We start from the raw sequence: 14,855 nt of genomic DNA, 5'->3' as shown, positions 1-14,855 counted from the left end.
TGATATAAGTGGAATAAGTATTCATATATAGTGAATAAAATTCTAGTATGTAACGATAGGTGCAACGTCTCTCGTCATGTTTGTGAATATGCAGTAAATTGGTCTAAGTGTTGATTTTTGGATGAAAAGAAAGAAAATAAATAAAAAGTCAACAGTAAACCAATTTCCATACATAACACATTTATTAGATATTTACAAAATAGTTTATTGACAAATGAAGTTAGCTTTTCACCTGATAACTCAAAACCAATATAAAAAATTCTTAGCGACATTTTAGAGCCAGTAATATGATTTCTTCATTCCCTAGGAGACATAAGTAAATCAAGGATTCATCTATGATCAACATCAAATGTTATATCATAAGAAATACACTTACAATTTGTGTAGTGATATTGTTTGAGATTCATATGATTGCTTGAACACTGAATAAACTTAAGTTAAAAGAATTTTCAGTATGAAATTAAACATACTCACTCAGATCACATACATTAGACAAGTTTGTCAGGAGGTTGAGCTCATTAATGAGGGGTATTAGGAAGGAAAATTAACATCTAATTATCTAAAATTAGACGAGAGACGATTTATAAAGAAGCAATTTAGCTCTAGAAAAAGCTTATAATTCAGCTGTAATGGCTCTTCAGCATTTATCATTTAGAACATGCTTTTTGAAAACTGGGCATCAAACATGTACAGTTTGGGACAGACATATACATTTATGAAAGGAGACAATTTAACATATACAGCGCAATTAAATTAACATGCACTGAAATAAGATCCAAGCGTTATGCTGGTTTACAAGAACAAAACCTGACAAAGGCAATTTGACTACATTAGATGGAGCGATCCATCCAAATGCCTGAAGGTGATGATACACGGGGCAACTTTTTTGAGCAATGTTGCTTGGGCACTTTCCCATTGAGAATGGGATACCTGGTTGCCCGTTGATGGTAACATTGACCAGCAACATTGCTCAAAATGTTGCCCCGTATATCATCACCTTAAGGAAATGACACACCTGTTCAGAAATTGCTTACATGCTTTGCATTGGCTCAGTAAAAACACAATGTACCGACACATGCATTCAGTCTGCTGTGGAATACAGGTAAAGCAATACCCCCCAAAAAGAAAAAGAAAACACCCCAAATATACTGTTTACTGTATACAGTGACATCTGGATTTAGCATTAGCAACAATACAGAGGATACAGAGATAAAGCCTTGTCTCTATCAGTAAAAGGCACCCCGTAACACTTGGAAGTTACTTTTGTGGCTCAGAGAGATGTTGGGATGCCATTGTGCATAATCCAGAGTGACATCCAAAGACAAAATGGCACCCCACTGGCATAAGGCAATTCTAAGGACTGAGCAGAAGAAGTAAAGCATCAATCAACAGACAGAAGGAAAAGAAGTAGAGGCAGTGTGCTTAATGTGCTGTTACAGATGTTACCAGCAGCTAAAAGACACATTAATGTCAGCACAGGTCTGTTGTTGAGTTACAGTACCTGATGAACATGTAGTAGGTTCAGTACACTCACAATAGGTGATTATTTTTGACATAAAAGACAGAATCGTCTAATAGAAATTGCATCATGATATTATTCCTCTTATTACTTCCTTTTAGGAGTTTTGGTCTTGCTTGCATTCACGATGTTCAGCAAAAAAAATTAAATAAAAAAAACAAGCTTGAAACCGGTTTATTTTCTCAGTGCTGTTAAAAATAAAGTATTGAATGCCTTTTTAGTTCATATTTACAGTGTCAAGGCAAGATGAGAAATTTAAATTGGCAGAAATGTATCTGGTGTCATGCTGTGGCTCAAACGGAGGGAAAAGCGATACATTTTCTCTTAGAAAGGCGTATGTTTCTGATTTACATATTTAGACAGATTATAGTGACTGGAATAACTTTTTTGGAATTTCTGATTCCAGCTTTAGGAGCACATTTTAACATACATCTGGTTCTGAACAACAACCTGGAGCGTGCACAGTCAGACCCAGCTGTCCAGCATTAATACAGAGAGTTAAAAGGTGTTTAGGCATATAGTTAGAGATTCTCATGTTGATACATGAGGGGGGAAAAAAGGCAAAATATGTTCAGTAATAGATGATGTTTAAGATGAAAATGTTGAAAGGATAAAGGCATCTGCGAGGAGGTTTGACAGTAAATATATGTCTTGGTTAGCAGTCTCAAATGAAATTTAAGACATCACTGCATAATGGCATGAATATGACAAGAGATGGTTTGTGCAAATGTTAAATTAAATAAAAACAAAACAACAAAACATTACACACTACAGTGTATATACACAGGGTAAACTGTTAACACATTCAGATCAGAGAAATCTCAGCATTTGGGACTGCAAAACCGAATAAAAATCATTATCACCGTAAGAAAGGACTTACTAAACTATATGTAGTGAACTATGAGAATTCGCCATCTGATGAAGATACTGTTTTCCAGTCAATGTAGACAATTTGGTCCCAACACAATCAGTGTCAGCTCAGGTGCATATGTTCACTGTTCATTACACAGGACAGTTAAAAGGAGGTAAAGATATCTTAGAAACTACAACTACTCATACCAGCAATCCACTAATCATCCACTAATCAGGCCCAGTGTAGATAAAACAGGTCTACCTGACAACAGTTTGCTAATTCTGTAAAAGTGTTCAAATAAAAGATTGATCTAATTGAAAAGTACTGAAATTCAAATGGTATTTGATGTATTGTTATAAAAAAATGAATGAATTTGGACTCGCGCTTTAGTGTCCAAGACGACTTTACGATTAATAATACAACTTAGCATTTTTAACGTAATACAGATATTATAAATGCTTGTATGTGACTGGAATTGGGAGAGAAAAGTCCCGCGTAAATGGACTGTTCTTACAGACCGCTTATCTATGCGTAAATATAAATCTGATTTGTGGTTCAAAGCATGATTTGTTCAGAGAGGATTGGGGAAGGTTGTTTTTATACAGCAGGCTGTTCCACTAATACACATAATACTCACCTCCAAATAGGCCTGTCGCAATAATCAATATATCGACTTATCGCGCAATATATGTACATGACCTCAATAATTCTGGCGACGCAATATATCGCCCATTATATTTACTTAAAAATTTATGTCACCATGTTTTGTACATTCCACTTGCACCTGTGTCTTTTGCAGCTTCTCGTACATAACGTAGTCATGAGGTGCTTGTTCAAATTTAAAAAATGCTTCTACAAACAAAGTTTCATCTGCAGATATGGCCTTGTTTAGGGATCTGTGCCTTTGTGCATATCTTGCATTATTATGCTGTTACATTATAATTATATATTCAGTGGCATAAAATGGTCTTTAAAATGACAATAATATCGCTTATCGCAATTATCTCTGGGGCAATATATCGCACAACAAAAAGTTGTTATCGTGACAGGCCTACCTCCAAACCCTTTTCATATGTTACGACTGTTTTCATAAAGCTCACAAACAGGGAGTAGAGGGAGTATACAAACATTAGTATCCTAAATCATCTTCCACTCAAATCATCAATACACGGCAAAGCTGTGCTGGGTTTATGGCTACGGTGACTAGAAACAGTTGGCATGAGGTGAAGCTCATCACACACTGAAAATGGTGCACTGTTGCATCACAACCTCTTGAACAGTTGCTCCTGTCACGAGCATAGAAGGGCCAACATGTAGATAATTTGAAGAGAAATGGAAACTTGTCACATTATTAAATGGCTTTTCCTTATTAGGGGATGTGGCTTTCCTGAAATCTTACAGCAGCTTCTGGTTTGAAGGTTGGGTTTTCCTCAGTGTCTCAGGAGTCTTCAGTCATCTTCAGTAGCTCTAGGAAGGCACCAACAGCTCCAAAATAACCCTGCAGTAAAGAAGCAGAGCATTTCATTATATTTCCATACATGCTTCATATGATATGATGGCATTTGTTGAGGCCTAATGAGCAATCAGTGGCTGATATTTTGCATACACACTACTGTGTATTTATATAGAAAACAGTCATTTTAAACTGTAATAATATTTCACAATATTACTGTTTTTACTGTATTTTTAATCAAATAAATCAGCCTCGGTGAGCATAAAGAAACTTTAAAACATTAAAATAAAATCTTACTGACCCCAATCCTTTGAATGAATATAAAATATCTTATGAGATGTACACAAGCTGAACTTTTTAATTTGAAATCATTTTAATTTGCATAATACTTTCTTATTAATATTTTCTGATTAATAAGTTCACAATATTTGGCAACAGAAATCAACATTGTCCACTGACGGGTCTGTGGTACACTTTGGAACTGACACAAGGGAGAGCTAAAGTTCCTGTTAATCTGCAAAGTGGTCATACATCCACTGATCATAACAGTAAACAGCACTAGCACCTTGTTTACTTTTAACAATATTTAAACATTTCTCATTTATTGTACACCTATAAATAACAAATTTAGAGCAGGAGGCCTATTCATCTGTTGTATATATATATTTTTTTTTATAAATCATCATGCAACAGGTGCTCATTTTCCTCTTACTCCCTAATATTTACATCCTCACATTCATCTTCAGAAACACCTCGTACAATTACACACCAGTTTTTTTTCTGGTCCCATCAATATTTTTGTATAAAAGCCACAAAACTAAAACTTTGATTTCATTGGTTGTTTAAAAGCACCCAAGTGTAATTATTTTTTTATTTTTATATTTCCACCATTTATAAAAATGTGTATTAAAGCATTAATGATATGGGTGTGTATTAAAAGCCATATACTTGTTTGGCTGATATATTTATTGACTACTATAAAGAAGGTTATGGTATAAGTCCAAGATGGACAAACATAATTAAAGTTAGTTTAAAGTTAGTAAAGTTAGTTTGGGTAAATTAGTTCACCCAAAAATAAAAATTCTGTCATTAATTACTCACCCTCATGTCGTTCCAAAGCCGTAAGACCTCCGTTCATCTTCGGAACACAAATTAAGGGTGGCTAGGATGACGCGGAGGAAACGAATTGTTGAATAAAGTCGTTATTTTCTTTTCTTTTGCGCACAAAAAGTATTCTTGTAGCTTTGTAATATTACAGTTGAACCCCTGATGTCACATGGATTATTTTACCGATCTCCTTGCTACGTTTCTGGACCTTGATCGTGGTAATACCCTTGCTGTCTATGCAGGGTCAGAGAATCAAAAATATCTTAATTTGTGTTCTGAAGATGAATGAAGTTCTTATGGGTTTGGAACAACATGAGGGTGAGTAATTAATGACAGACCCTGATGTCACATGGATTATTTTACCGATCTCCTTGCTACGTTTCTGGACTTTGATCATGGTAGTACCCTTGCTGTCTATGGGAGGGTCAGAGAGCTGTCAGAATGCATCAAAAATATCTTAATTTGTGTTCAGAAGATGAACGGTGGTCTTACGGGTTTGGAACGACATGAGGGTAAGTAATTAATGACAGAATTTTCATTTTTTTTGGTGAATTATCCCTTTAATGCAACTGATTCTAGAATTGAAGGGAATTAAAAGTGATAAAAAAAGGAAAAAGACTTACTTCATGTTCTAAGAAAAGGGCTTTCAGTTGTCCGTTAGACCAGAAGTCCATGGCATAGGCTAGCAGCTTAGTTGATACGGTGTTGATCCGAAGGAAATTCCCAACAAAAACCACTCTATCGATATTCTGAAGAAAATTAAACAAAAAAACAGACGGTCAGAATAAACAGTAATATTGCTCTATTTTTATTATGGAGAAGAGAAAAGAGGAAATATCTACATTCCACTTGTTCTTGAATTTTACACCAGAGTATTTTAGGAAAATATATATTTTTTTATCCATCTTGTGGCTGTTCAGTGTGCTGTGATAGCCCTGTACAATGCTGCTTGATCTCCATGCCACAAGACAACACTGTAAAGAAGCTCAGAGCACACAGAGTTCATGGTCATCTTTAGCACCACGGACTTATTCTTTTTATATAGATTATTTCACAGAGTAATGGCCACTTAATTTAACGTAGGGCTGGACAATAATTCAATATCAATATGTATCGCGATATAATTTTTTTCAATAACGGTGATATGATTTTTAAACACATTTCCGATATTTCGATATACATTACCAGTTTCCCATACATTGATTTATTTGTGCCGTTTGACTTCGTTGAATAAACATGAGGGGAAAGAAATTATAGAAATTATACTTTTATTTAGCAAGGATGCTTAAAATTGATCAAAAGTGATGATAAAGGCATTTATAATGTTACAAAAGATTTCTATTTCAGATAAATAGTCTTCATATCGATATCGGAATTATATCGTATCGACCGAAATTAAGAAATATATCGTGATATCAATTTTGGCCATATCGTCCAGCCCTAATTTAACGTATGTATTCTGAACAAAAATCAATTAATGTGGCTGCAAAAACAGTTCTTAAAATAGATGAGCTTTTACATTAAGAGAAAATTTTTCAAACCTCGTTCACTGCACACATGCGGGCGATGGAACCAATGTTGTTTGTGATGGTGACAAGAGTGGCCCTGGCCAGGTCCTCTTTACTTATACTATCACGTTTCTCCTTGCTCATCATATGACCAAAACTAAGAAATTAAAGGGATAAAAAACCTGAAGATCTTCTTTAATCACAAACATGATCATTTTACATATGGATGATGGCAAATCTGTCTATACCTGGATGCAACGGCGGAACCCTGGAGACCGAAGCGCTCATAATCACCTCCATAAATGTCCTTCACTAGTTTGTCCACATTTGTGCTGTCCCCTTTAGCTGCCATCTCTAAAGCCTCCTCAAATGTCTCACAGCCAGTCAGCAAACAACACAGGCCTAGAAACGTGCCACCTCCTAAACTGAATCACAACCAATGAAGCAAATGAATGGCGGTGTATTTAAAAAATGTTGCGTTAATTTAGGTAGATTAGATATCTTGTTTCTACAACTTATTTAGCTATTTTCATTACAAAATAATATGAAACATAAAATTGCAAGTTGTTGTAGAATAGGAGACCACACGATGTGGATGGACATTGTGGCCACAAATCAAAAATTTCTTGTAGGCCACATTTAATTAAAAAAGGGAACGATTTAGTACAACATTGCCACGACTAAAAAAAATCATAATTTGTGGCAACAAATTCTTAATTCATGGCCACACGATATCTTGTTTTTTCCCCCCTGCATGTCATGTGCGGGACTGTCATCTGCTGTACTTTGGCAATGCTCTTCTGCGTGAATAAATCAGCAGGTCTGAACTATATCTATGGTTCTTTGATAACATATCTGATGTCTGGTCAGTAAGTAGCATATCTGCTGTTGTAGTAGTCAGATCTTATTTTCTTTACTTATGTAAGTGATGTATATAAGCAGGATGAAGGGCATAAACCTGAAATTAACCTGTGTGCTTAACTACAAGAAAAAACATGATGCCATAATTCACCTGGTGCCTGTGACTCGCTTGTAATCATCCTTGGAGTAGACAGCCAGGATGCTAACCCCCGAGCCAATGTTTACCAGCAACATAGGGAAGGGGTTCTCCAGGCTAAATGGCCTCTTGACACAGTTTTCAGGGTCGGAGGGATTTTGGAAAAAATAACACCCGGGATGGCCATTGAACCTGACTGAGTCAACATACAGCAGACCTTGAATAAGACAGTCCAGTTCATCCAGCTTCTGGAGCTCCAAACCAGCCACCTGCAGGAAGAAGTAAATACACATAAACACGTAAATCATAAACGCGACAGGCATAGCTAATGTTAGTCCTTCATTGTCCTGATAACAGTAATAGTATAAGTGGCAGTAAGATAACAAGACATTACAATATGTCAACAAAACACTAGTCTGCTACAAATCAACATAGATTTTACATTCAATTAAATCGAATAAATTCCATTATTATGTCACTATTCCTCTGTGGATCACACACCGTTCTGAAGTCGTCCTCAAACTTGTATGCGCCCCCACCCGTGGCGCACAGTGTGGTGTGTAGACTGGAGAAGTTCTTGTCTCTGCCCATTTGGATGAAGCGGTGCATGTCTTGCGTGGGGAACCGAATGAAGTGTAGGTTGCCTTTCCGGCCACACATGGTGAGGTTCTTCAACTCCAGGTGAACGTCACGGATACCCATGTTTCCATAGGCCACGTTGGAGGTCAGATAGCGGCGGATGCTCTTCAGGCTCTCCACTTCTTCTTGTTCTTCTTCAGCAGTTATGTCCTTGGGCTCAAAGTAAACCAGCTTTACCAGAGTGCCTCCGATATCCATCCCAAACCATGGAAAGGCTGGGGAAAAAATCTCAAGTTTTAGAAAGGGAAATTTTGCCATTCTTTCTTAACAAGTATAACCTGCATCTTTCTGTGTAGTATTGATGGGTGTGAAATAAATACGATAGGTGTGAAAAAATTCTATAATGTAAAATCTAATAAACAAATAATTAAAATATAATAATTAAGTGACTTACGTTTTTTGTGTGTGTGTGTGTGTGTGTGTTTTTAAGATTTTAGTGTAATAATAAGTATATTAATGAATACTGTCTGATTGCAAATAACTATGACTGCTTTGGTAGAGGGAAAAAAGGCCCATTTGTTGCCATGGTAACAGTGGTTTCAAAGAGATTGCCTGGTGATTCTGAGAAACATCCTGTCTTCAAAATAAAAGTCACACAACAGGTTCACATAATCTGTCTAGCATACAATATAATCTCTTGGTAAAAAAAAAACATTCAGACCTTACTGACACAACCTCAGTATTTTCTACAGCAGCCTTAGTGAATCAGTAAAATATCTTTGCAGCATTTGTGAGAAAGCAGTTTCTTATGTCATTGATTAGTTAAGGGAGTCTGAGTTTAGATCAGTGATGATAATGTTGCTGGCAGATATACATGTAGGTGAAAGGTGTGTGTACTCCTTGTCTCAAAGAGCAAAGTACTGCAAAGCCACCAAGAACACAGTGACTTTACAGAAGTTAATGGACAAAAAGTGAAGTCACAGCAGTTTACAGCCAACAACGCAACGTATTAAAGCAATGCAAGAAATATTTAAGATAGATTTATATTCACATTTAAAAACAATATTTAAAATCAATTATGAATTACTATATATGCTTGATTGGATTCTGGAGTGTGCAACTGCTGTTATTTTAACTAGTTCTTGATTGGTTTGACAGTAGACTGTAAAAAGATGCTGACTAATTAATACCATCAAAACGGAATGTCTTTGATTTTTATGTAATGTACTGCTTTTATTGATTAAACAATATTACGCAGGACCTTACCTGGCTTCTTGACAATTAGTTTCATACTTTGCAGGTGAGACAGACAGGATTATGAAGACAGCAATATGAAGTACGCAGCAATATACTCAGTATATGTATATATCATTCAAATGCTGCTGGCAGAAGAATAAACGTCTAATGTCACTTGGCCAGGTGTGCTATGGCCTTTTTATGTTAATTACACCAGTACTGTAAAGTCTGCCAGTTCGATTTCCCCACCCCTTTGTGTGATCCTTCCCTCTCATTGGATGAAATCGCATGTCCTTCATATCTGTCGTGTTTTGGTCACACCCTCACATTCTGATCTGGCCAATGAAATCCGCTCAACGAACATCACATTGATTTCACAACACTAAATAATAACCCGGTCTTTCAAAACAATTAAACCTCTTAATACAGGCAAATTTGAAAGTTCAAGCATTTTCTCTTTTAAATAGGCATTTTATTTATTTTTGTTTTAATTGCGAAGAATACTTAGATAAAACACAAAAAGAAAACCAAAAATTGGTTCACTTCCGGGACTTCAGGACACTTAAAATCTCATCTTTCACGTTCTTGGTACAAATATGAATAAGAACGAAATGCGGGTGGGGAAAAAAATAAATAAAAAATCTGATGCTTCGCTACAAACACTGACCAAACAGTTAGTAAATAAAACGGAAATTGTAACGTACAGTGGGATAACCTTTATTTATAACGACGAACGAAAAACGAGTGTGTAAAATAATGTCTGACGAGATTTTGAGCGTACAAAAGAAAAATAAACAAATAAAAACGTTTAAAAAAAGTTTAAAGCTCTGGAATCGTTTTTTAGCTGCTTAAAGTTTGGATCTTTTAAAACGAAACATACCTCAAAAATAGCTATTTGCTGTATGTTGTGCTAATTGTCATTGTTCAATTTAAGGTACAATTTAATACATTAATTACTTACGCGGTCTGTTCTTCTTTCCCGAATCCACGCGTCTTCGGAGTCTGCAGCGCTTCGCGGGCGAACCATTGGTGTGTACATCCTGATGAAGATGGTGGAAATTTTCAATACCATTATGGCCACCGCTACTGTCACTAGCACCCAGACCACCTCCGTTAGATGAAATACACTCCCCGTCATCGGACTGTAGGGTGTGAAATCCGTTTACTAAACCGTTCGTGTAGTGCGTCGCTCCGTTTTGATCGGATGTTTCAGCATTTTCCATGATTTTACGCAGCAAATATGAACGTTTGGGAGACAGACAGATGCGTAACGACTCGACGTTTCGAAGGCGCTTCAAAATTTACAATTGTTTTTTCAGAGTTCTACATTATTGCTGATGTGTTGTAAAGAGATGAAGACAAAAGATAGGTCTTCAACATCTTATCTGAGGTCACTGTCGGTCATTTCTTCTTTACACGCTTGTATGGCTTCCGAGTCAAACAGCCGGTATATGCGACGTCATTAAGGAAAATGCTCACTCCCTCTTGTTGAAACGTCATGTTTCAGAGCCGACTAGCCTACTCACTGTTACTCCTTCCTACAGGTAGGCTTTCACGTTATATGAATAGGTTTTTTAAAGTCATTTTTAAAACACCTGGTAGGCTAAGTAAGTCTTGTTCAAATGCCTATAGACGGAATGTTGTCTCATTTCCACCACTCACTTGGACTTTGGCATAATAGACCTGTTCATAGGGAATTAATGAATACACTATGTCTGTGTGGTCAAACCAGTTATTTAATAAAACTGTATTAATATAACGTAATACGTTGGTAAGAGGAAACACCAAACATGCAACACTGGCAGACAATGTACATTATTCTAATAAATATGTGAAGAGATGTTTGCCCTGTTCAGTTTTTGAATTGATTTCGTATTCAGAGAAAGATTCTTTATCTTATGCATCAATTATGATGCCTTTTATTTCTTATGTGTGGGAGGAAATTTTAAGTACAACAGCAGGTTTACATGGACGTCAGTGCTATTGGCTCACAACATAAGTTTACTAACTATTTATTATTCTCCACAATTTCAATATAAGAGAAAAAAAAAGTTTATGAGCAATAGAAACATGCAAACAATTATGTGTCATTTCAGCTGGATTCTACCTATACCTACATGCAGTTCACATTGAAAAAAAGGGAATTATGAAAACCTAAAAATCCCTGATGCATTTAGATTTTCTCAACTGTCTCAAAGTAACACTACTTTATGTCAATTTGAATTTGTTCATTCACTAAATGCAAAATGCCTCATTCAGCTAATAAATTCAAAGAAATGCATATTTCTTGTTCAACAAATTAGTTGTTCTGCAAATTAACACAATACATATCACCCTATAAACTTACAGCAAATAGATTTATGATATAGCAATAACATTACTATGAAAAGGCACCTTAACACCTTACGATGGTGACAATAAACAAATGTAAAAAGATGAGCTCTTAAAATCACAACACAATAAAATCACAACACTATAATGACAAAGCAACAACAACATGTTTTAATCAGTAAACAGTGAAACAATGATCGTATAGTAACCACATAAGTTATTCAAGCTGCAATGCATGCTGGGACCTTAATATTTTTTAAATTGAAATTCCTTGTTCAAACTATTCTGTTGGTCTAACATGGGTTTTTATGTAGTTTCAAGTAATTCACATTTCTTAGTATTTAGTACTTATATTCAGTGCAGATGTAGATGCATAGCTAGTAGACCTGGTCCTCTAAATGAAATCTTGGGTTGCTAATTCCGGTGTACTACTACTTCTACTCAGATACTAAAATATACATACTGAGGGTGCAGAGATCTGAGAAAAGATATAGAGATATAAAGTGACAATTGATATTTATATGCATTTTATCTAAGTAGTCTGCTGTACTATTATATATATCTCACTGAAATTACAAGTTATCAGAACTTCATCTTATATTTTGGCCATATAGATATGAGCATCTACACCAAACTGCATATTTTTGCTCAGTTTGGGCCTCTAAATAAAATGTAGGTGTTTTTTCATCCTTGAGTATTCTCCTATATCATACTATATGAGACTGGTGTATCAAATATGATAATCAGCAACAACAACAACAACAACAACAACAAAGATTTGCTTTTATATATTGCCTAAAGGTTCAATAAACAGTTCCATAAAAAAATAAAAAAAACTATTTTATTTCATATGTCAGGCTTTAGAGGTTTATCAAGTAAAGCCTGATTATTGTTTCAACACTGTTATAGTCTGACTTCACAATTGGCCCCTAGGTTTATACTAAAAGAAACAGGTGAACATTTACATACAAAATGAATTTACATTGTTTTATTACTTAAAATCTGACAGTCATCATAATTTTTTTTTTTTTTTTCATTTTAGACATATTAAATAAAAAAAAGCAAAATATAAATTTTTCAAATTTTGCACATGCAACAGCATGAAAAGTAAACCTTTAACATTTTGAGTGGCATTGCCTCAAGAGGGCGCTATGAGCATGATAGAAGTTAATCTTCAGAGGCCCTGTCAACCACAACATTAAAAAAACCTGTCTAATATCATGTAGGTCCCCCTTGTGCTGACAAAACAGCTCTGATGTGTCAAGGCATGGACACCACGAGACCTCTGAACGTATCCTGTGGTATCTGGCACCAAGACGTTATCACCAGTTCCTTTAAGTTCTACAAGTTGTGAGGTGGGGTCTCTATGGATTGGATTTGTCTAGCACATCCCATAGATGCTCAATTGGATTGAGATCTGGGGAGTTTGGAGGCCCAGGCACAGTGAACTCTTCACTTTCATGTTCCTCAAAACATTCCTGAACATTTTTTGCAGTGTGGCAGGGTGCATTATCCTGCTGAAAGAGGCCAGTACCATCAGGGACCACCATTAACATGAAGGGGGCCACGTACACACTGCAAGTTTCAGGAGTGACAACCACATTTAAATGTGGGAGTGAGTCCCGTAAATTATCGTTCCATGTGTGTACGGAACACGACTCACTCCCGAAACTGCCATGAATGGCAGCGTGGTAACCATAGCAACGTTGTGGCGTCTCAGAGAGAATGGAGGCCCGCAGATTAGGTAGTTTTGTGTTATAGCTACTGTTGAGAAAACAAACATTAGAGTGCAAAGTTCAGAGTTATGTGCCCTCTAGAAGCTTGCGTTCTGCAAGTGAACGGCGTATTATTGTGCCATCTCAAAGAGGCACAAAATCACTTTCACTGACTTTTTCATTAACTGTTCCCTCCTGATGGAATGACCTGCCCAACTCAATCTGAGCAGCTGAGTCCTTAGCCATCGTAATAATCGGTATCGGCATCGGCCTTGAAAAACACATATCGGTCGACCCCTAGTGGCAACAGTGTAAAAGTAGCCCGGAGTCAGACGCACCCTCCAGCATTGACATCCACACGTCACGCGTGTATGATCGCCGGCGCGATTTGGAATCACAAGCTTGGCTGCGTTTGAGTCTTCAAGGCATTTTGAGGACACAACATCGTCAAGTAAGTAAATTTAACGAATGTTACAGTATCCACTGTAGTTGTCCGCTAGTAAAAACAGTTTTATCAGTCATTATCAGTGTACGAACCAGCGCAAACAGATAGTTACCTCACAAAGTTAGCTTCAGTCTCCTTGCATACGTTGAGCATACCAGCTTATTTCTGGTTCAAACACATATGGCTTAATTAAACCAATATTTCCACTTGCCATTGCCATTGTATCGCGTTTACTACAGTTCAGGAGGCGCTGGCTCATGGCTGGCTGCTGTGTGAGTGGAGGCGGGGCTAATTTGCTAATTGCTAATTGTATTCATAGTCCACGTATAGTAAATGAGGCAAGGGTGTAGAGTTGCATTCAAGCTATTTTAAGGCATGAGAAAATTATTTTCACAAGAAAAAAAATTTAAATATATAATTTTTATGATCAAAGATGAGTTTTAAAGGATAGAATTTTTGACTACAGGGGGACTTTAACAATCACACACAAAAGATACATTTACATTTTATTCACAATCATTAATTCATTTACAGTTTCAGAAGCATAGGCATGTTTTCTTTTGAGAAAAAAAATAATATCCATTAAAAAAAAAAATTGCACTCATGTCTTGCGTACAAAACAATAACTTCGTCCATTAGGATTATGTACTGTCTGTTTTTAACTGACAGAATTTTTAACGTTTTCCACGTTTATATTCAAAAAACGAAGTGGAAGCCCGATTCTGTTAAAAACAGAGCCTGATAGGGAAAAAGCATTGGAGCAGAACAAGTAATTGGCCACGTACACACTGCAAGGAGTGACAACCACATTTAAATGCGGGAGTGACCCCCGTAAATTATCGTTCCATGTGTGTACGGAACACGACTCACTCCCGAAACTGCCATGAATGGCAGCGTGGTAACCATAGCAACGTTGTGGCGTCTCAGAGAGAATGGAGGCCCGCAGATTAGGTAGTTTTGTGTTATAGCTACTGTTGAGAAAACAAACATTAGAGTGCAAAGTTCAGAGTTATGTGCCCTCTAGAAGCTTGCGTTCTGCAAGTGAACGGCGTATTATTGTGCCATCTCAAAGAGGCACAAAATCACTTTCACTGACTTTTTCATTAACTGTT

At 36.4% G+C, this 14,855-nt stretch overlaps 1 protein-coding gene across 5 annotated transcripts; it reads right to left on the bottom strand.

The window, feature by feature from the left end:
* Nucleotides 1–919: 919 nt before the first annotated feature.
* LOC107758439 (pantothenate kinase 3-like) lies at nt 920–10,752 on the bottom strand. 5 transcript variants are annotated; one of them, XR_001642025.1, is made up of 8 exons: nt 10,214–10,752; nt 7,939–8,291; nt 7,453–7,706; nt 6,689–6,865; nt 6,474–6,597; nt 5,556–5,681; nt 3,428–3,870; nt 920–3,009 (listed from the first exon to the last, which is right to left on the bottom strand). XR_001642025.1 is itself a non-coding variant. In XM_016576169.1 (8 exons), exons 1-7 carry the CDS (start codon nt 10,473–10,475, stop codon nt 3,811–3,813), a joined length of 1,356 nt encoding a protein of 451 aa, XP_016431655.1. In that variant the 5' UTR covers nt 10,476–10,752; the 3' UTR covers nt 920–1,360; nt 3,772–3,810. The 5 variants fall into 5 exon arrangements, 2 of the variants coding, with proteins under 2 accessions (XP_016431655.1, XP_016431653.1); XR_001642024.1 differs by having other exon boundaries at nt 920–3,004; XR_001642026.1 differs by lacking the exon at nt 10,214–10,752 and adding an exon at nt 9,283–9,409 and having other exon boundaries at nt 920–3,004.
* Between the last annotated feature and the right edge of the window lie 4,103 nt (nt 10,753–14,855).

The sequence above is a fragment of the Sinocyclocheilus rhinocerous genome, unplaced genomic scaffold (assembly GCF_001515625.1).
Source record: "Sinocyclocheilus rhinocerous isolate Xijiao unplaced genomic scaffold, SAMN03320098_v1.1 scaffold1676, whole genome shotgun sequence".
Taxonomy (NCBI): Eukaryota; Metazoa; Chordata; class Actinopteri; order Cypriniformes; family Cyprinidae; genus Sinocyclocheilus; species Sinocyclocheilus rhinocerous.
Note: the sequence above shows the minus strand (reverse complement) of the source record. Positions and strands in the feature narration are given on the sequence as shown.

Coding starts and splice junctions, on each gene's coding strand:
- LOC107758439 (XM_016576169.1), bottom strand. CDS start 10,475: ATGGAAAATGCTGAAACATCCGATCAAAACGGAGCGACGCACTACACG. Junction 7,707..7,938: donor TTGAGGACGACTTCAGAACG/GTGTGTGATCCA, acceptor TTCTTCCTGCAG/GTGGCTGGTTTGGAGCTCCA. Junction 3,871..5,555: donor CCCTTTTCTTAGAACATGAA/GTAAGTCTTTTT, acceptor TCTTTACTGCAG/GGTTATTTTGGAGCTGTTGG.